Genomic DNA, 22,454 nt, shown 5'->3' on the forward strand with positions numbered 1-22,454 from the left:
ATCAGGCATAACCTTGTTTAGCTCTGAGATTTGAAGTATTAGATAATAGAGTTTTCAATTCTGGAGAAAAGTCCATGAAAAAAGAAAAGAAAAGAAAAGAAAAAAGAGAAGAAAAGAAGAAAAGCCCTATAAAATACACATAATGATCGTTTAGGTTTGGAATCCATCCGCATCTTTGTCCAGTTTCACCTACTTTTTGGGCTATAGCTCTCTAGTGTACCTTGAGATACATCTTAGATCAGGGGTGGGCAATTTCCAAAGGGCCACGTGAGAAATTGGGACTGTTTTGAAGAGCTGCTGCCTCACCCCCTGCTACTGCCACTTTGCCCCCGATGCTGATGCTTTGTCACCTTGTCCTCCAACATCGATGTCCTGTCCTCTGGTGCCACTGCTGTGCTTCCAATGCCCTGCTCCCTAATGCCACTGATACCACAGGTTGTATATGGACCACCTGTGGGCCAGATGTGGCCTGTGGACTATAAAAGGACTTAGATTTAGATATCCAAAAAAATTGTTTCCTCTTGGTTCAAGAAAAAACAAATTTACCACAATGACAAACATACAACTTTTGCCTTTTCTTCCAGAATGGTTTATTGTGTTGTAATTTTTCTAACACGAACCATCTCTTTATCCTTTTCTGTTAATATTTATTTATTTATTGTTAATATTGTTAATATCCAGAATGCTGAAGTTGGCTTGAAGCCTATCTGGTATAGTCCCAAAGTTCTGATTGATGGAGCAGATGCAGAGACATTGACAGAAGGAGAAATGGTTACATTCATTAACTGGGGCAACATAATCATCACCAATATACACAAGTATGTTTTACAGTGGATTTTATGTTTCGGTATCATATTTGGAATTTCTCCTTCTTAAATATTTAAAATGTCTAGTGGGTAGAATTGTTACAGTATATAATTCACTTCAAAACCTGTTATCCTTTTCACTGCATATGAAATTCTTGGAAACCGTATGGTAGGTGAAGCAGGGAACTATATTAAGAGAGAGAGAGATGAGGCTTGAAATGACAGGGGATGGATGCAGTGACTTGTGTGACCACAAGCTCTTTCTCTTTATTTATTTATTTATTTATTTTTGGGACTTATATGCCGCCCTATCTCCCGAAGGACTCAGGGCGGCTAACAACAATAAAACACAATAATACAAATGTTAAAAAAGATTAAACTAACAAGCCCCAATGATAAAATGATATTTTATCAATATTAATATTTTATCAATATTAATGATATTGATAAAATGATATTTTATCAATATTAATATTTTATCAATATTAAAAATATTCTATTTAAAAATCCCTATTGTCAGTCCAGGTCAGCCTGATGGAAGAGAAATGTTTTAAGGCCGCGACGAAAGGACCGGAGATCCGGGGCCATCCGGAGCTCAAGGGGAAGTTGATTTCACAGGGCCGGCACTCCCACAGAGAAGGCCCTCCCCTTGGGGGTCGCCAGCCAACATTGTCTAGCCGACAGCACCCTGAGAAGGCCCTCCCTGTGTGAGCGCACCGGGTGATGGGAGGTCGTTCCTGGCAGCAGACGGTCCTGCAAATATCCCGGGCCTAAGCCATATAGGAATCCTCTTAAATTTAAATAATAGATTTGGGTTATTAAATTTGACTGCCATTTCTTAAGATTCACTAACTCTTGGAAACTTAAGTTAATTTCCATTGATTTCTTGGGCAAGGTTTTATCATTTAGTTTTAAAACACCCAGATAATCAAAATATTCTGTTTCTTTGTAGGAACCTCACTGGGAAAATCACATCTATGGATGCTAAATTAAATTTGGAGAATAAGGATTACAAAAAAACTACTAAAATCACCTGGCTAGCAGAAGCCTCTTCTGCTTCTCTCACTCCGACAATCTGTGTGAACTATGAACACTTGATTACCAAGCCTGTCTTAGGCAAGGAAGAAGACTTCAAACAGTACATTAACAGAAATAGCAAAGTAACTTTCATATTATTATCAACTGTTGCATTTGTGCCACAAAATGATAGTTTCAAGAAACCATGTAGAATACATGAGCCCTCCTCCCTCTTTAAATCTCACTCATCCTAAGGTAAAGGTTAAGGTTACCCCGCACATGCGTGCTAGTCGTTCCCAACTCTAGGAGCCAGTGCTCATCTCCGTTTCAAAGCCGAAGAGCCAGCGCTTGTCTGAGGACGTCTCCGTGGTCATGACTAGACGCCAAAGGCGCACGGAACGCTGTTACCTTCCCACCGTAGTGGTCCCTATTTTTCTACTTGCATTTTTACGTGCTTTCGAACTGCTAGGTTGGCAGAAGCTGGGATGAGTAACAGGCGCTCACTCTGTTACACGGCACTCGGGATTCGACCCGCCAAACTGCTGACCTTCTGATCGACAAGCTCAGCGTCCTAACCCACTGAGCCACCGCGTCCCTATCACTCATCCTTAAGCCTGACTTAAATTCAAATTGACCCAATAAACTCTATGGCTGAATTGAGATTTTATCCTTTACTTTCCTGATTAAAATTCAGCATTCTAGCCCATCTTCCATAAAATGATGTCTCCTAAGCCTTGGGATTGTAGCTCCTACCATCACTAGTTATTGGCAAGAGTCACATATTGGGAAACATCAGGCTAACCATAATTATAATTCTAAGATTGCTTTTTCTTAGTCTTTCATTTGGATCTCCATGAGTTGCTTCATGGGGAATTGAGGATTTTCAACATCCATCTGAAAAGTTAACTTTCATGTTAACTATAGTAATTCGGCACAAGTACAGTAATTCTTAATATGTACAGAATTTTGTTCTTAGGAACTTATACAACTTATTTTTAATCTTTATAGCAAGAAGAACTGATGTTAGGCGATCCTTGCCTAAAAGATTTGAAAAAAGGAGACATCATACAGCTTCAGAGAAGAGGCTTTTATATTTGTGATCAACCATATGAGCCTATTAGGTGAGTATATAGAAACCAGCTTGATTTTAGCTGTATAAGATTTGGAATGGCCATTTTTTTCAGGAATAAATTGTTGAAGTAGAATTAATGTATCTGCTGCTGTCCATAAAAACTCTATATTTCTGCATTATATTTACTTATATAGAAGATCATTACATTGTATTTAACAAAGGAAAGTGGGATAATACAGTTTTAACAACATTTGAAAGCTAAGCAACCTATATTACTTTCAGTGACATTTTTCCCCATTTATGGAATATGCAAATTACACATTTAAAGTTTTCTTTATAAGTAAGCAGTGATTGTTACTTTAAAAACTATAATTTAAATTGCAATATTGACTGTTCATGAGGCTTTAATATGGGTTTGTTATTGCTGTCAAAAAATCATTTTGAAGTACACTATATGGAAATGTAAGAAAATGCCTTCCTTCTACTACTTCTGTCCGTTTCTCTGTTTTTCACCAAATAAATACATTTTTCTCCTGGATTTACAGCTGTGGAGATGGGTGAGGTATAATAAGAATATTTTGATATTCATTGTTGAAGCTTAACTCAAGATCACACAACCCTGCATGTCAGTTTTCTGCTGTCTTTCTTGTTCTGTACCTTCCTTATAAATATAATTTTACAAACGCTTTTATTTCTATAAACCTTTAAAGTTTAAGTGGTAATTTTTCATATTGATTCATTTGTCTATTCAATTATTGTTATTAATGAATTAAAAATCTTTGTTTCTAGTCCATACAGCTGTAAAGAAGCTCCATGCATTTTGATTTATATTCCTGATGGGCATACAAAAGAAATGCCAACATCTGGCTCAAAGGAGAAAACCAAGTCAGAAACAGCAAAGAAAGAGGTAAGCAGATCCAGTTGATATATATTGTTCATCAAAAATAATATTGATGGGCATTAGTGTTGCTTATAACACGTGATCATAAACTATTTAATATTCAACAGGGACATTTGTCAGGGTTGGAATAACAAATGCACCTGTATAGGAAGCAGAATATATGATCTGGGAGCATAATGTTTGAAAAAAATATCTCAGGATTATAATCAGTCACAAATTGATCATGAGTCATTAAGGTGATACAATTAAAAAACAAATACTCCACATTTTGGTTTTATTTAAATTCATATATTTTATAAACCTCTGCTGAGGCTGTTCTGTTTTATCAATTCTTCTCTAATTTTTACTGTTCTATTGAATATGTTTTATGTATTTATTGTGCACCAAATTCCAGCAATTTTTATGAAAATGGCCAGGCATGGAGCCATTACTTCTATTGATCATCAAAAAGTGATTACAACAATATAGTTATATACTCAGTTCTTTTACTTTCTATATCTTTTGAAATTGCTGACTAATTTATTTTCAGCTGGTATTGTCTGCATTTTGGATACTTATTATTTTGTATGTTTTTTTTCTTCATGCTGGTGTAAGGCCATAAGAAATCAAATACCTGACTGAGTCCATTTTTTCTAAAATTAGTGAGAAGTTCGGTACTGTATTACATTGGGATAAGATTATACTCAATGTCATTAAATACTAAATTTAATGTTTGTTAAATCAGTAAAAATATAATTCTTGTGGTTGTTTTTGCCTTTTCTTCTTGCTTATATCCATCTTTATTTTATTAGTTGTGTTCGTGAGATGGGCAGCCATGCAAATAGATTAAATGAATGAACAGATAAATCATCAATATTTTCCTGCTTCTATTCTTTATTTCAGTCTAGCCTTTGGCTCGTCATGTAAGACTGCCTACAGTATTTATTCCAAGAAAATTGCTCATTCTTCCACTCATAGATGCTGCTGAAATTATTTTTATTTTTGCTCCCTCTTTGAAGTGTTGCCTTGTTAGGGTCAGGAATAGAGACAATATTTTTCACATCATTCTTTTCCATATTTAAGAATGGGATTTGGATACCAGGCAATACTGTCACACACACCCCATCCTCAAATGGTGCATATTGTAGTTCACTATTTTCCTCATTTTTGTGAATGCATAATTTGGTTTTCTTTTCAAAGGTTGCTGCTACAATGAAAAGTCATTCTGCTTCGCTTGGGGCTGATGTTTCTCCTACTTCAGTTTCCCCTTCAGCCCAGGATCACTTAGCTCTTTACAAGAGGGTGTCTGCTCAGGGTGATGTAGTCCGTGATTTGAAACAGAAGAAAGCAGCAAAGGAGGACATTGATGCTGCTGTGAAACAGCTCTTGGCTCTGAAAGCAGAATACAAGGAGAAGATTGGTCAAGACTACAAGCCTGGAAACCCTCCAATTGCAGCAGATGCCATCCAGTCTTCCAAATGTGAGGTGGTCGCCATTACCAATGTAGACAGCAAAATTCTTTATGATAATGTAGCTGAGCAAGGAGAGGTAGTCCGAAAACTTAAAGCAGAAAAAGCTGCCAAGGTTAGTAAAGAGATCAGTTAGGCTGCCTTAAATTATTGTTATGTGATTCTGTCTGAACCCATGTGCTCCATTATAACCTTTGAAATCTCCATACATATCTCTTCATACGTTTTCCTGAGAGAAAATGTTCTCTGGATCCTCCCATGTTCCAGCTATTATCTTCTTTTTAACAAAAGAGCAAATATTTAACTTGGTTTTGGAAGTGTATCACTTTTTTGCTGCCTAATTGTGAGAGGGCAGCCATATTTTTTGTTATTAAACATTACATTTGTGTGAATAATTTAAAATAATTAAATACTTTAGTTGTATTGTTTGTTTCAAATTTGGCTGTGTATATCTTTAGATCAGTATCCCTTTTCCCCTTTTCCGTCTTAATCCCTTTTAAGTGTGTTCTTTTATTTCTGGTTCTACGTTCACATAGATACTTCTGTCACAGTGCTCCCAGCTCTGAAAGCAAAAAAAACAAAAACAAAAAAAAAAGGAAAAAGAAAAAAAACCCAGCCAATCCACCAAAGATTGAACTTTCCTAATTCAATTCTCTTTGTGGATGCTTGTGGGCAGGACTCATGATTGTAAAGTAGCTAAATGAAGAGGTTTATAGATATACTTGAACAAAAGTAGTGGAAGTAAAATAGGCTAATGCAAATGGTTTTTAGATCTTTGAAAAAATATATTGTTAAATGATAGCAAGCATTCCTTGCTTTACTTTTAGTATAGCTTATTTTTACTGCAGTGTTATGTAGTTGCATGTTATTGCATAGAAAACAGATTTTGTTCACATTGAGAAAATACAGAATAGTTTGAACTTTAAGGGAGAACAAAAATGCTTTACTTCACTTTAGTTCATTTACTTCATTTTAGTTTATCAAAAACATATGTCCTGCTGCCTTCTCGGCATAGCAACAATTCTGTTTATTGAATCTTATTTAGAGAAAAAAGGTCTTGTTTGAATTATATCCAAATCTGCCAGCCTTCCCATTCTAAAAAGAAATCTAAAAAAAAAATCACTTGGCTTGGAGAAAGGATATGAACAAAAGCTGTTAATTGCTTTTCTGTTTAAAGTTTAAATAGAATATTTTAGATCAACGTGAAGCATATCATGCCAATTGCAGAAAAAGACTGGTTTTAGAATTTTTAACTTAAGAAGCATTTATATGCTTCATAATTCATAAAATGAAAATATTTGACATTCACATGGAAATTTGTTACCTATAAATAAGTTCATGTGCTATTCTTCCCCTGCCAGAGAATGATTGATAGTTTCTGGTTTTTTCTTTTATCTAATTACAGTTTCCAGTTTAAAAAGAGTGGAGAAAAGGGAGCCTCATGGCCTAAGACTCCTATTCCGGCTCCTCCTCATAACAACGAATACATTTTGCATTTCTTTTGAATGAGTTTAATGTCATTTTTATTCTACTCTGTTTGTAGAAAACTTTTAAAAATATTTCTGCATTTACTGATGTGATGTATTCTCTTCCTGCTTCAGGATCATATAGATGCTGCAGTAAAAGTGCTTCTTGCTCTAAAGGCAGAATATAAACAAAAGACAGGTCACGATTATAAGCCTGGACATCCACCTGCAGCTCCTCTTCCTCCTTCCTCCTTGTCTTATGCTTCTGATTCTACTTCTTTAACTATGAATGGTTTGACATCTTCTAGCCAAATAGATGAAAAAGCTCTGTATAATAAAGTAGCTGAACAAGGAGAGGTAGTGCGGAGACTCAAAGCAGAAAAGGTTTCCAAGGTAGAATAAAGATAAATATTCTCTCTCTCTCTCTCTCTCTCTCTCTCTCTCTCTCTCTCTCTCTCTCTCTCTCTCTCTCTCTCTCTCTCTCTCTCCTTCTCCTTTCCTTCACTCCCTCCCTCTCTCTCCCTCCCTCGCTCTCTCTCTCTCATTTCAGGCCTCATGTAAATTATGTTCTATATTGTATAGGGCAGAATAATAGAACCAGGACTGTAAACTCTTCAGCAAGTCCCACAAATGGTTTTCCTTCCTTCTTCCCACAACGGCTTGCTCAGATGTTCCCTAAGGTCTACATTCCTTTACACTATCCTACCCTTCATTAGTGTACTTTAATATCTGCAACCCCAAAACCAGAACCAGACAACTGCAACAATACAATGCAGTATTATGAGAGAACACCGTATTGCCTTTCAAGGAAGGAAGGGAGGAAAGAAAGGAATCCCTGTGGATTCTACTGATAGTCGTTGCCAACTATAGGGGGTGATGTTCGTCTCTGATTCAAGGCCGTGAGCCAGCTCTGTCCAAAGACATTTTCACGGTCATGTGGCTAGCATGATGTCGCAGAGTGCTGTTTCCTCCCCACCAAAGAGTATTTATCTACTTGCATTTGCATGCTTTTGAACTGATAGGTGGGCAGGAGCTAGGTGAGAACGGGCGCTCAACCTGTCATATGACACTTGGGTCTCGAACCTGGGCTGTCAACTTTCCACCATCTTAACCCCTTGATCTATTGCACCACCCTATTGCCTTTCATTAAATATTCTATTTTTTATCAGTAATATTTTCCCAAGCTCCCTTTCCCCCAAATATTTCAAAGCATGAAATTATATTTCATAAGTGTTTAACCTAATGCTATATATGTATGACACTGTTTGCTTAAAAATTATTCTTTCATTGTGACAGGGCAAAGCTATTTTCTTTACCTCTTCCACTTTAAGAACTTATTGTAGGCATTAATCCTAAAGCATTAGCTTTCTGACTTACCTTTGTATTAGATATTTAAATGAATCTGAGAGCCAGTAATTTCTATTTTTTTTCTTATATATGGAGACCAATTTGTGTAAATTAGACTGTCATGAGAAAAAATCTGTGTTTTGAAAAGTGACATGCAGAAACTGATAATAACAAGAACAATTAAAGAAAAATGGGTGGGTTACACTAAGCCAGACACAACCTGGGGATTCTCAACTCACAACTCGTGCTCAAAGAACAGGTGTCAGTCGTAGTTAGAGGGCCTAGTCTAGTGCAACTTCATGTTGTGTGTCATTTGTGCCCTTATCTGGATCATGAGGTCCTGCGCAGTCATTCATGCCCATGTCATCTCTTGATCGGATTACTGGAACGCACTCTATATGAGGCTACCCTTGAACACTATTAAGAAGCTATAGTTGGTGCAGAATGCAGCGACACGCCTAGTTCTGAGATGGCACATATGTGCATTGGCACATAATAACACAACTGTTCTTGAGCTGAATTGGTTACCATTTTGCTTCTGGGTCCAATTCAAGATATTGGTTATTACCTTTAAAGCCTTATAAGGCATAGATCCAGGGTATCTGAGGAGCTGTCTCACCTCAGTGGAACTAGCCCGCCCCACTCATGCCAGCGGAAGAGGCCTGCTACAGATCCTGTCTGCTAAGGAATTTGGGGTGGGGTGGGGAATCAAGGAGAAAAGTCTTTCCTGCTGTGGCCTCGACCCTGTGGAATATTCCAGCACCACAGCTGAGAACTGTTCCTACCCTTTTGACCTTCCAGAAGAGTGTCATACTTGGTTTCGCCATTTGGCTTGGGGCCCTGAGAGGGTGCTTATCACTGGAGATGGTTAATAGGGTAAGAAGACCTCATCTCTGCTCCATCTGTCTTTTGGTTCCTGGTTTTGTTTTTGTTTTTTTGCATAGTTTACTAATTTGCATAAAGCAAATGTGTTTCAACAAGTACATTTCATTTCCATGCAATAAATCTTGCATCAAATAGTACAGTATGTTACTAAGATGCCCACGAACATATTGTTTATTTGATAATAAAGAACAGAAAAGTAAAGAAAAGAACGTATGTAGATAGTTTTTGAGGCGGTTGTATTTATTTGCTCTTTCTTGACAATACTCCCATAGGATAAAGTGGATGAAGCTGTCAAACTCCTCCTTTCCTTAAAGGCAGAATATAAAGAAAAGACTGGCCAGGATTATAAACCAGGACAGCCACCTTCATCTCAGTCATCTGACTTAAACCACCCCAAAAGCACAGAAACCAGTAGTCCTGACTCTCCAGAAGCACAAGTTATTTTTAACCAGGTTGCTCTCCAAGGAGAAGAGGTTCGAAAATTAAAATTGGAGAAGGCAGAAAAGGTAATTATATTAATTAACAGTTTCATATACTTGGAAGTGAGCCTGGAATACGTATTGCACTCATTTTTATTCTTTGCTGCCATCCTATTCTTTGAAAATAAGTTGATTTCTCATTAAGTGTTGCGTGTTCTAACCATTCTGAAATTACTTCAACAATATTTGCAAATAGCTTTAGTGAAATCAGTAATTTTGGTAACTTCTGAAAAAAAATATTCCAATTTTCTCTGAAGGTTCATCTGGGACCCATCCCTTGTCAGCAAAACAACTTGTCCTTATATACAGAACAAAACAAAAATAATTGTTTTTCCACTCTTTTACTAGTTTATTTTTACTGTGTGATGAATTAGCTGTATCATTCAGAAACATGCCACATATTTTTAAACAATCTTAATCTTTTTTCAGGATGAATTTAGATCTTGTCCAATGTATTTCATCAGGATTTAGTTGTTCAGCAAATGTACATACATTTTTTGCCATCAAATATAATATAAAGAAAAATCTAGATTATTTTTCCAAAGAATTTACAGTATCATTTTTTACTGTGTCAGGCAGTATAGGAAGAATAGAAAAATGTCTCTTACTTTTTTAAAAAAAACATTTTTAAAGACATTTCTGTGTATTTCCATGCTGTATAAGGTATTTGAATACATTGTATACAAAACATAAAATATGAAACTATAGTTTAATATATTAAAGCATATTACTTAAATTGAAATATAATTGCTCCATCTAGACTAGGGTTTCCCAAGCTTGACAACTTTAAGCTGCGTGGACTTCAATGCAATTCAAAAGTTTAAAATTGAAGCCCATACAGCTAAAAGTTACCACGGTTGAAATGTATTAATCTAGACCAGCGTTTTCCAACCTTAGGAACTTGAAGATGCGTGGACTTCAACTCCCAGAATTCCCCAGCCAGCATAGCTGGCTGGGGAATTCTGGGAGTTGAAGTCCACGCATCTTCAAGTTCCTAAGGTTGGGAAACGCTGATCTAGACTGATACAGGTACCATTCCTTTTAGTGACCATTTGAAGTTGCAATGGCACCGAAAAAGTGACATGACCATTTTTCTCAAGACCGTTGCATGGTCACATGATCAAAATTCAAATGCTTGGCATGCATTTATAGCATGACAGTTGCATTGTCCTGTGATCTCCATTTGTAATCTTCCCAGCCAGCTTCCGGAAAAGTCATATTTGTTAATGACCAAATGATTGACTTAACAACAGCAGTGATTCACAAACTCACTTAATGACTGTCTTGCTTATCAACATAACTTTTAGGCTCAATTGTAGTCATAAGTCAAGGACTACCTACATAGTCACTGATTGGCAACAGCTGTTTAAAATATCAAGGAAAAAAAAACATTTCTTCCAGTCTCCTACAGTAGATTCTTTTATCTTTCACTTTCTTGAATTAAGCCTGGAAACCTTTTTATTATTTTTTCATTTATTAAATAAATAATGTATATAGCTGCCTACTCACTCACAGCGACTCTAGGCAGCTTACAGATAATAAAAATAATGTAGAAAAAAAAATAATAACAAGTAAATAATAATAAAATAATAACCCACTCACCCCCCTCGGTGCCAATACACACTCAAATCAACCATTTAATTAACTACACCCCACTCTGGGTTCCCCAGGCCTGCTGGCAAAACCACATCTTCAGGACCTTACTAAAGAGTGTCGGGGTGGGCAGTCTAATTTCTGGAGGGATAATGTTCCAGAGGGAGGGAGCCACTACTGAGAAGATCCTTCTTCTGGGTCCTGCTAGATGTACCTCCTTAGGAGAAGTTACAATGGCACTGAAAAAATGACATGACCATTTTTCTGAAGACCGTTGCATGGTCATGTGATCAAAATTCAGATGCTTGGCATGCATTTATAATATGACAGTTGCACTGTCCTGGGGTCAGGTGATCAACATTTTCCTTGCCTCCCCGCTCTAGTGGGTCGGGTGGATGTCACCGGCAAGAGATGGTCACAAAATTTAAACAGAAATAGCAACATATAAGATGCATGAAATGCATAAAATACAAAATAAAGCAATGAAGAGACTCTTTGGATAACAACCGATATTCACAAAAAACACATCTAACGAGGGCTGCATCCATGTTACTCCATAGCTGGTTGGGTGCAAGTTCTAACAGTGAATAATTTTTACTGTCTGCCTACAGAGTACTAAAATTTTATGTGCAACTCTGTAAGCAAAAAAGATTTTTTAATAAAGATCTTTTATATTTTTGTTTAAGAATGGGCAAAGTTTTTCATGCCTTCTATTCACTCAGTGGTTCAACTTTCTGTAGTTATAATGAAATAATAATGATGCTTTTCTAAGAACCCAGAAAAATCTGTGTCTCTTTAAGTTCACCGCATCTCCTTTATTCATGCTTTTGTTCTATACTTATTATATTACTTATTATCAATTATAATAAGATGCTACATATTTGATGCAACTAAATTATCTTCTTGTTTTCTCTTTTATTGCCTATAATTCTGTGGGAATGCTCCCTTCCCAAAGGATAAAGTTGATACTGCAGTACAAAAACTACTTCAGTTAAAAGCTCAGTACAAGTTGTTCACAGGAGTAGACTACAAGCCAATTTCTACAACTGGTGCAGAAGATAAAGACAAGAAGAAGAAGAAGGAGAAGGAGAACAAATCTGAAAAGCAAAATAAGCAACAAAAACAGAATGAGGGACAGAAGAAAGGAATGCAGAAAGACCAAGGAAGTAATTACAGTCTGTCTTCTGATGGACCAGGAGATGGTCAGGGGCCTAAGAAACAAACAAGGTAAAGGTGTTAATACGAACGTTGTGTTAAACAGAAAAGCTAATTTTCAAATAACTACACGGACTAGCTTGATTTTACAGCTGTTTCATAGTTTTAATCTGTTTGGATTTCAATTTTAAACTTTTGGATTAAATTGATTTTTTTTTATTCAGCAGACTTTGGATATAAATGACACAATTTTAATTCAGGCTTCACCAATAAATAAAACAACAAATGATAATAATAAAGCCTAATGTGTTGCTTCTAAAGCTGTCCAGGCAATTTATATCATTTTGCATAATTATATGTTGCTTACAAAATTTGATATAATTTAGTACCAACAGCTCTGTTAGCCTATGAAAATTAAGATTTTACTGTGCATACAGAGATGATATGCATGAAGTAATGCTTTTCATAGATAACATACTATAGCAAGGATTTGTTTTCTGTCCTTCAATTGCAATTGAACAATTTTAACTATATTTTCTCTGTTTAAAATTTATTCAGTACCAGCTATTTGCTTGGTCCTGTGTAAAATGTGATAATCTCAACTTTGATAACAAAGATGAAAGAAGGGAAAGTAATAAAGACATAATTATGATGCTTGAAGTTATAATGCTTCATGAAAGAACTTCACAACTGAAAGAGGGAAGCTGACTTTCCCCCCCAGAACAAATCGTAACAGAAATGAGGCATTTTCTTTTTTAATATGGATGTAATAAAAAGTAAACATTAACATTTTATTTTCTGTTTCTGGATTATGGACTGTATATGCAATTTATTTTGAGGTAAAAGATTAAAACAAGTAAACTGTTGCTTTATTAATTCAACAATTATTGACCAAAATATATTAATTGACTTTCCCTTTGCTGCAGATTGGGTCTAGAAGCTAAGAAGGAAGAAAATTTAGCTGAATGGTATTCTCAGGCAAGTATATCTCAAATGGATATATATTTCCCCCAAAATGGTTTGCTTATAACAACTTAGTAATTGGTATTATGTAAATTATATTCTTAAAATACGAAAGGTAACTCAAAATCTCAATATATTTTGACAATTAAATCTATTAGGTCAGATCCAGAGTTCAACACTGAAGTAATAGAAAATCATTAATTTCTGTGAATTACTGCTCAAAATAAAAAGAATGTAAAAGAAAATCCAACATGAAAAAAGCTACAATGCTGAAATGGAAGTGAATGCAAAGTTATTTTGTTTATTTATAACAGCCCATTTCATAAAACACAACCCTGGGTGTTGAATAATAAATTGAATAATGAATATAAAAAGAGGCAATATAAAAATAAAAAATCCCTAATAAAAATGGAAAGTATAAAAACAAATATACCAACCCTAGGCAAAGGGGGGATAAGAATGACCACCTACCAATGGAGCCATCTGAACTAGTTCCCTAGGAGTTGTAGACCTGATTACATAATCAGGTCTTGAAGGACTTCTGAAATATTAAAAGGGATCTAGCTACTGTATTGTAATTTGGGGGAAGAAGAATGTTCCATAAGGAGGTGGCAGATTCCATGGCAGAGAAGGCATGTCTCTTGTGAATCACTAAATGAAGGTCTCTAGCTGGTACTTACAACACATCTGCCACACCTAATGGGGTGGGCTGATGCTACCAGGGATAGGGATTTTTTTTAAAAAATATAGTTAGTTTTTATAGGGAATTTGGCTAGTATATTTCTGATAAAAGTGATTTCAACCTAACACAATTTCCTTGGAATCAGTGGGCTATACAGTATTTAATTCTAATACTGATTCCATTGTATTCACAACCTAAATAAATGTATGTCTTATCTGTATATTATTTATACTCCACTACAATTCCATGTGACTTGGCATTTTACAGAAAACATCTGCAGTCTGTATTAAAATTGTTTTACCCCTCTATCTGTGGGTACTTCTGTCTGTCTTTTTTCACTTTAATATTTCTTATTTATTTCATTGCACTATTTTTTTGAATAGTTATTCTTTTGCGTATTCGGCAACATTATCCATGACCAAACCTTTTTTTTTTAAATAAAGGTTATTACAAAATCAGAGATGATTGAATACTATGACGTGAGTGGCTGCTACATTCTCCGTCCATGGGCTTTTTCAGTATGGGAAGCTATCAAGGACTTTTTTGATACTGAAATAAAGAAACTTGGAGTGGAAAACTGCTACTTTCCCATGTTTGTATCTCAAGCTGCATTGGAAAAAGAGAAGACACACATTGCTGATTTTGCCCCGGAGGTAAATTTAAATATTATATTAATTTCACCTTTGCTCTGAATATGCTGCAAAAATTTCAAAAGACTAGCCCCAAATAAAACTTTGTGACCAGCAAAAACGGAGCTGATTCTTGTACTGGGCATTGAATTGTGTGTCTTTGAATGCTTGTATATCTAGGTTCTCAGTTAATTAGTATAAAAACAATAGTATAGGAAGATAGATCTTTTTATAGCAGTATTAATTAAATTGTACTTCCCATATTCTTAAAACACTTTCTGTGGTTTTTTAGGTTGCCTGGGTTACAAAGTCTGGCAAAACAGAGCTGGCAGAACCAATTGCTGTACGTCCTACTAGTGAAACAGGTAACAGTGAATGGTGTAAAATGCAGTAGAAAAAAAACACTAAATCTTCCCTTAATATGGTGTTACTGCAAGCTAATGACAGTGGCTTTTGAAACAAGAATGGAATTGTCTTTGATTCAGACCAAGAGCTAGCATTAGAGTGTTGCTCAGAAGCATACTATTTCAAGGAAAAAGGAGATGGAAAATATGAATTGGTTTTTAACGAGATGTATTTGAGACTAAATCCAAATCAATAAATCTATTAAAATACAATATTTATCTTTGGATTATAACTATATTGCCCGTTTTCCTACTTTTAAAAATTCTACAAAGTGAGTGACAATATACAAATAAGGTGTAAAAACCATAAATGCTAAACCAGATCACGAGCACAGCAACATCAATTTAACCAAATGCCTGAGTATATATAGATGTGTTAAACTAATCCCTAAATTTACAAGGCTTAACACCAATATTTAAATGGGGAGTTGTATTAGCAAGGTCCTCTTGGAATATCACATGGCAAATGCAGCAAGCTTAGGAGGACACCTCTACTAGATCTTATTTGATGGACAGGCACTGAGGGAGCAGACCCTTAGTCTAAACTGATATCTTGAAAATCAACTTAATTTCAAAATAAATAACAGATTACATTGCAATCTTTCAAAAAAATAATATCTTCCATGTTTTTGATTTGTAGTTATGTATCCTGCATATGCAAAATGGATTCAGTCCCACAGAGATCTTCCCATCAAGCTCAATCAGTGGTGCAATGTTGTAGTAAGTACAGGTTTTTACAGAGTGCACTTTATTATTTGCTAGTTAACTTGATTATTTGCTCTTGCCTCTCATTACTGTATGGTAATAATCTGCTCTGCCAAGTGCAGTGGAGCAGTGCAGTCAAGCTATCTAGCTTGACTTCTTCAAGAAACCGGAGAGTCCAGCCTTGCCAAGAAGACATGCACTTGCTACCATTACCAGTTCATCTACCCCTAGCCCATAAAGCATGAATGAGTCCTCCAAGAGCTTTGTTGGAACCCAGCCAGCCTAGCCTTGCTGGACCTGGGCTGGTAGACATGGCTTACCTGAACAGTTCCACATAAAACTGGCCTAACTGATCCAGCCCATTTTACTTGCATATATGACAATGTTGGGCTATATATGGCACAAATGTCCAAAGCTGGCCTGTTTGGTCACACCCTTTTGACTTAAGCGACACAACATCTATAGATAGCTAATTTGGACCTAACTGGGCATTTTCTCTGACATGGCTGTCTTTATAGTTAGCCAGGTTGACCATCTTGTTCTCCAAGCCCTTACCTGCAACTTTACCTGGGGGAAAGTTGCAGGTAAACAGGAGAAGAGAATGGGAAAAGATAGGCAGGGAAAATAATGTTCTAATAATATAATGCATTATATTATTCATGAACAGCAGATACACTGTACATAATCCACAAAAAATTGTAACTTCTGTCATTAAATATCTGGTCATCAGTGTTAATGTAATTTTAATGAAGAAAAACTATAGAAGTCAGTGTTTAAGGTCTTAAAACCAGCCATAGAGGAAACATCTTGTATTAAAGAGTTTCGTAAAGAGTTTCATTTCCAAACAGGCGTCCCTCCATGATGGCACCAACATTAAATCCTTAAAGGGTACTCAAAGCTTTTGGCATGCAACAGAGGGCAGGAGCTGTTCCTCAAGCGGGCAACAACAGTGTAGAAATTTTGTCTATCAGTTTGATCAGTTTGGATTTCACTCAAATATCTACAGAAACTCACAGCAGGTTTCATATACTGTATTCCTGGTGGGAATCCCCAAATGGAAACCTGGCCGCTCCATTCTGATCCACTATTGTTTTGAAATTTTCTTGAGAGACATCCCTATACAGGTAATCCTCAACTTTTGATCACAGTTGAGCCCCAACTTTCTGTTGCTAAGCAAGGCAGTTGTTAAGTGTCTTTTGCCCCATTTTGCATCTTTTTTGCCACAGCTGTTAAGCAAATCAATCAATCTGAATACAGCTGAAAGGGGCCTTGGAGGACTTCTAGTGATGAAGCACCTCCAACTTCTGAAGGCAAGCTGTTCCACTGGTTAATTGTCCTCACTGTTAGGAAGTTTCTCCTTGATTCCAAGTTGCTTCTCTCTTTGATTAGTTTCCACCCATTGTTTCTTGTCTTGCCTTCTGGTGCTTTGGAAAATAAGTTGACCACCTCTGCTTTGTGGGGACCCCTCAAATACTGGAATACTGATATCATGTCACCCCTAGTCCTTCTTTTCTCTAGACTGGTTGTGCCCAGTTCCTGCAACCGTTCTTCATATGGTTTTGCCTCCAGGCCCTTAATCATCTAAATCACTTCAGTTGTTAAGTGAATCATGCAGTCATTAAGTAAATCTGGCTTCCCCCATTGACTTTTCATGTCAGAACCCGGCTGGGAAAATTGAAAATGGTGACTACATGAGCCCAGGACAGTGTATCTCATAAATATATGCCAGTTACCAAGCACACAAATTTTGATCACAGGAGTGCTGCAATGGTCATAAATGTGAAAACTGGTCATAAACCACTTTTTTCAGCGCTGTTGTAACTTTGAAGGGTCACTAAATGAATTATTATAAGTTGAGGACTACCTGTATAAACCACTAGTCTAACAGAAAGGAAGTAATACATGGCTGAAGGTAATGATAAATGAACATAATATATTGTTCCAGTGATTCAGATCATTCCCATTTAAATTGGTTTTTCACAGTATGTGAGTGAAACTGTAGATCCCTAAATTTCTGAAATCACTACTTCACATCAAAAATAATAGTTCTGAGTCACGCCCAAAAGGTGTCTTTAAAAGTAAATGTATTGATGAAGATTATGATTTGAAGAAAGACTTATTTTTATTTTTATTAAATTGATTGAAGCGCTGGGAGTTCAAGCATCCACAGCCATTTTTGCGTACTCGTGAATTCCTGTGGCAAGAAGGACACACAGCATTCTCTACTTACGAAGAAGCAGCTGAAGAGGTACTACATGCCAAATAATTTTTAAAAATCATTGCTTATTTTTCAAGGCTTTCAAAGGATAACTCTGAAATATTTGCCTAAATATTTCACAGCTATTTTACACATAGAACAAACATTTTTATATTTTGCACATACACTTGTTTATGTGGGTGAAGATATATGCCTACATAGTATAATTGGAATGGACTGCTGCAACAGACTTAACATCGTCATCATCATCCCCCCCCAAAACAGCTATCTCCTCTAGGAAGCTTCTCTGTGCATTTGCAGAAACAGCACGGATCACAAAAATGCCACCATTACATACTTAAAGTTTGATGCAGGTCTGCAAGTTGCACCATAGATGGGGAAGAAATGGAGGTAGTGACAGATTTTATTTTCCTGGGCTCCAAGATCACTGCAGATGGGGACTGTAGCCAAGAAATTAAAAGACGCTTGCTCCTCGGGAGGAAAGCCATGACAAATCTAGACAGCACACTAAAAAGCAGAGACATCACCCTGTCAACAAAAGTGCGTATAGTCAAGGCTATGGTCTTCCCAGTTGCAATGTATGGCAGTGAAAGCTGGACCATAAGAAAGGCTGAGCGCCAAAGAATTGAAGCCTTTGAACTATGGTGCTGGAGAAGACTCCTGCGAGTTCCTTGGCCTGCAAGGCGATCAAACCGGTCAGTCCTAGAGGAGATCAACCCTGACTACTCTTTAGAAGGCCAGATCCTGAAGCTAAAACTCAAATACTTTGGCCACCTAATGAGAAGGAAGGACTCACTGGAAAAGAGCCTAATGCTGGGAAAGATTGAGGGCAATAGAAGAAGGGGACGACAGAGAATGAGGTGGCTGGATGGAGTCATTGAAGCAGTAGGCGTGAGCTTAGATGGACTCCAGAAGATGGTAGAGGACAGGAAGGCCTGGAGGAACATTGTCCATAGGGTCGCGATGGGTCGGACACGACTTCGCAACTAACAACAACAACAACCACATATGTTATTTTTGCCCCATGTGCAAGGTACCCATGCTTCCTGGGGGAGAACAGAGATAAATTAATGAGTTATTTTCCTGCTTTTGAGAATACATGCAGTGCAGTAGTGAATCTAGTTGTATTTTCCTTTTGTATGCTGTGAGGTTTACAGTAATATATTTGATTGCTATAATTTGCTACTTGCTCTTCTTGGTGCTTGCAAAAATCAATATATTTTAAAATGATTCTGTTGAAGATGTAAATCTTAGTAGGAGAAGACAAATGCAAAATTAAACAAAAATCACATTTAATTTAGGTATTGAGCTATGAAGTTCAAGAACAACTGAACATTTATTTTCAAGAATCTTTTGTAGTATTTATTGCGACTGTAGTTTTAATACAATTTAATCCTGCAGTTAATAGCAGAATCTTAATCAGGACAATTGGTTTTATCCGATTGAGCGTTTTTGGGCTTATAGGACACTATCAAATATTAAAACCTTTTTAGTATATATACTTATAAAACTAGTTTCTAACTTTTTTGCTTGCTAGGTATTGCAGATTCTCGATCTATATGCTCGTGTATATGAAGAACTTCTTGCAATTCCTGTTGTGAAAGGAAGAAAGACAGAAAAAGAAAAGTTTGCAGGTGGAGATTACACCACAACAGTTGAGGCATTTATATCTGCAAGTGGGCGAGCTATCCAGGTACAATACCAAATTTGTTGTTTACCATATATTCATGCATATATTCAGTTTGCTGAATGCTTTTTATTTTCTTGTATTGTATTTTAGGGAGCAACATCTCATCACTTGGGACAGAATTTTTCAAAGATGTTTGAGATTGTCTTTGAAGATCCCAGAATACCAGGAGAGAAACAATTTGCTTATCAAAATTCTTGGGGGATTACAACCCGTACCATTGGTGTTTTGACCATGATTCATGGAGATAACATGGGTTTGGTGCTGCCACCTAGAGTAGCATGTTTTCAGGTGAGTTAAAAAAAAATCCTCATTGATGCACATCTCTGATGGCTTTTTCCTTTTTTCCTTACCATTTTGTAGAAAAGGGGATGTAGACAAACTAGGGTTAAGCCATAGCTGAAAACTTGTTCTGAAGTCCTAATTACTTGAGTTGTAGTTATTTGTTCTGTAAATTTCAGGGAATCCTAAACATTCTTAATTAAGTCCCACTTACATTTGTGTTCAATCCTTCAACAATTGGCAATTAAATTTAGCTAGGGAAAGCTGTATTCAAAGAGGGTTACAGGAGTAACCTTCTATCTGGTACCACAAGGGGGCAAAGAAGGCCATGTACCAGGTGTGGTACCATCATCTCTGTGTTGCTGTGGCAGCAGGGAAAAGTGCAAGGAGATGCAACTATTTGCATTGCTATTGCATTCTATAAATTGGCCTGAGGTTTTGAATAGACAAGTAGAGAAAAAAGGGCTAAAGTAGAGATTCTGGTTTTATGTAAAAAATATTCCTGATGTTCTATTGCCTTTCTCAGCAAATTGGTGTGATTGCGATACTTCATTGATGTTTGTTTAGTTGTTTTTATATGCTTTAGTAAATATGCGCAAACAAAAAGTAAAATTGGAAACAATTATTAGCACTGGAAAAAATGTTTAAAAGGTTCTAATATTTGAAAGAGTTGTTCAGAAATGTATTATACTGCAAGTATGAAAGTTAAGAATGATAAGATCTATTTACAGTGCTTTCTCTTTGAGACAGAGGAATTATGAAAAGCTGTCATTAATGAAGGATAGGAGAAATAGCATGATATGGTGAAAATATTGATAATATATTTTATTTTTTATATCCCTTTCCTTTGAATCAGATAGTCGGGGTAATTTTCTACAGTTTTTGGATTGCATTCCTTAAAGATTATAAAATAAAAATCCATCTTGCACATTTTATAGCTGTATAAAGTAGTACACTAATTAATAGAACTATGCAAATCTTTGTATATCTGGGACATCTTTCCTGAAGCAGATGCATATGTTTTCCAGGATCATGCAGCTCCTTTAGGAACTGCTCCTTATACATGTAGCTATATAACAGCTTCATTTAGAGAGGCTTTCTTCTGTCTAGCTTTATAACTACTGGGTCCTTATTCAGGTGGTGATTATTCCCTGTGGTATCACTAATTCCCTTTCGGAAGAAGAGAAGGAGGCTTTACTGACAAAGTGCAATGAATATTGCAAGAGATTGCGCCTTGCTAACATCCGTGTGCGAACTGACTTGAGAGAGAACTATTCACCTGGGTGGAAATTCAATCACTGGGAGCTTAAGGTAAATATTTTCATTCTGTTCTCTTTTGATTAATTCTTCATTACAGGCTTTTTTCATCTATATGATTTGGTATTAGAAGCATATATATAGAAAACAAATGTAAAAATGTAAAGTAAATGTAAAAATCAGTATATACTGATAAATTGTGTATCTATGAGTACGTCCTGCAACCTGCTATTTGGAGAGGAATCATCCATTCCTGAGTTTCTATGGGATGAATGTTTCCATCCGTCAGTAATTATTACCTCACTGCTAAGTCTTGGAAAAAGTTGGGGGGGTTGGTTTTTTTTTTTGCTATAAACCAAGCTTCCTAATCTGTCCTTGGTGGCACAGGTTCCTTAATATTGGCTATTGGATTGAGGAATAATTTACATAAAATGTTACATTTCAATAGATCTAAGCTTGGGAGTCTTCAGCATAACCCAAAGGAGTGTTTTAGTTTTAGGTTTTGGTTAATAATATCCGGAAAATGTGAAGAGGAACAAAACACTCTGTGACTTTTTGTTTTATAGGGTGTTCCAGTCAGGCTTGAAGTGGGGCCACGCGATATGAAGAATCATCAGTTTGTAGCTGTTAGAAGGGACACAGGAGAAAAGCTGACCTTTTCTGAGAATGAAGCAGTGGACCAGCTGAGACGTGTTCTGGAAGAAATCCATCTTAACCTTTATAACAGGTTAAACTTGGGGATGGGGAAAAGGGGAGTGTGATAGAATGGAGAAGATAAACAGCATCTGCAGTCCTGTCACATGATTTCAGATATACATAAACTAAGCTTACCGTAATAAATGAAAGATAAGAACTAAACAAGGGCATTGTATTCCAATCAGAAGATTAATTTGTGGAAAACAGCTAGGCCACCTCTGAACGTTACACAGTCCAGAGAAAAAGTAGAATGTTGTTTGGTTTTCCATACAGTTGGAGATCCTACTGTTGGATAAGTGCCATCTTGGTGAGGATACACTGAGTCACAAACAAACAGCCATCTGCAAGTCCAAGTCCAGAGAGCAAGACCTGCCCTGAAGGACATGCATGATTGGGAGGCTAGTTAATTTTAAAAAATAAGGAATTTTAGCCCTTAGTTGTTCAAGGCTTTCTATAACAGTACCTTAAATCTGACCCGACAGCAGACTGACTGCCAGTTTAATCCGTTTAGGACAGATATAATACAAATATAATAAAATACCCAATCAGCAGTCTAGCAGCTGTAATCTATGCTGGTTGCATTAAGTACTTCTGAGTGAGATTTGGTTACACTTTTGTATAGGACTATCACGTGGTGGCTCAGTGGGTTAGGATGCTGAGCTTGTCGATCACAAGGTTGGCAGTTTGGCGGGTCGAATCCCGAGTGCCGTGTAACAGAGTGAGCACCTGTTACTCATCCCAGCTTCTGCCAACCTAGCAGTT

General features: G+C 36.5%; 1 protein-coding gene across 2 annotated transcripts in view; it reads left to right on the top strand.

Moving 5' to 3' along the window:
- Nucleotides 1–22,454, top strand: part of EPRS1 (glutamyl-prolyl-tRNA synthetase 1) — a 48,449-nt gene that overhangs the window by 20,474 nt on the left and 5,521 nt on the right. Inside the window, exons 14-30 of one of the 2 annotated variants that reach the window (XM_083378655.1) lie at nt 682–818; nt 1,759–1,966; nt 2,832–2,944; nt 3,685–3,802; nt 4,976–5,359; nt 6,846–7,103; nt 9,215–9,448; nt 11,970–12,241; nt 13,096–13,147; nt 14,258–14,467; nt 14,736–14,808; nt 15,488–15,567; nt 17,699–17,800; nt 19,308–19,463; nt 19,551–19,748; nt 20,877–21,050; nt 21,563–21,723. In XM_083378655.1, coding sequence (XP_083234781.1) covers nt 682–818; nt 1,759–1,966; nt 2,832–2,944; nt 3,685–3,802; nt 4,976–5,359; nt 6,846–7,103; nt 9,215–9,448; nt 11,970–12,241; nt 13,096–13,147; nt 14,258–14,467; nt 14,736–14,808; nt 15,488–15,567; nt 17,699–17,800; nt 19,308–19,463; nt 19,551–19,748; nt 20,877–21,050; nt 21,563–21,723 — 2,930 coding nt within the window. The remainder of the gene's footprint in view (nt 1–681; nt 819–1,758; nt 1,967–2,831; nt 2,945–3,684; nt 3,803–4,975; nt 5,360–6,845; nt 7,104–9,214; nt 9,449–11,969; nt 12,242–13,095; nt 13,148–14,257; nt 14,468–14,735; nt 14,809–15,487; nt 15,568–17,698; nt 17,801–19,307; nt 19,464–19,550; nt 19,749–20,876; nt 21,051–21,562; nt 21,724–22,454) is intronic. The other variant, XM_083378656.1, reaches the window with a different exon arrangement.

This window comes from Vipera ursinii, assembly GCF_947247035.1.
Source record: "Vipera ursinii genome assembly, chromosome: 1".
Classification (NCBI taxonomy): domain Eukaryota; kingdom Metazoa; phylum Chordata; class Lepidosauria; order Squamata; family Viperidae; genus Vipera; species Vipera ursinii.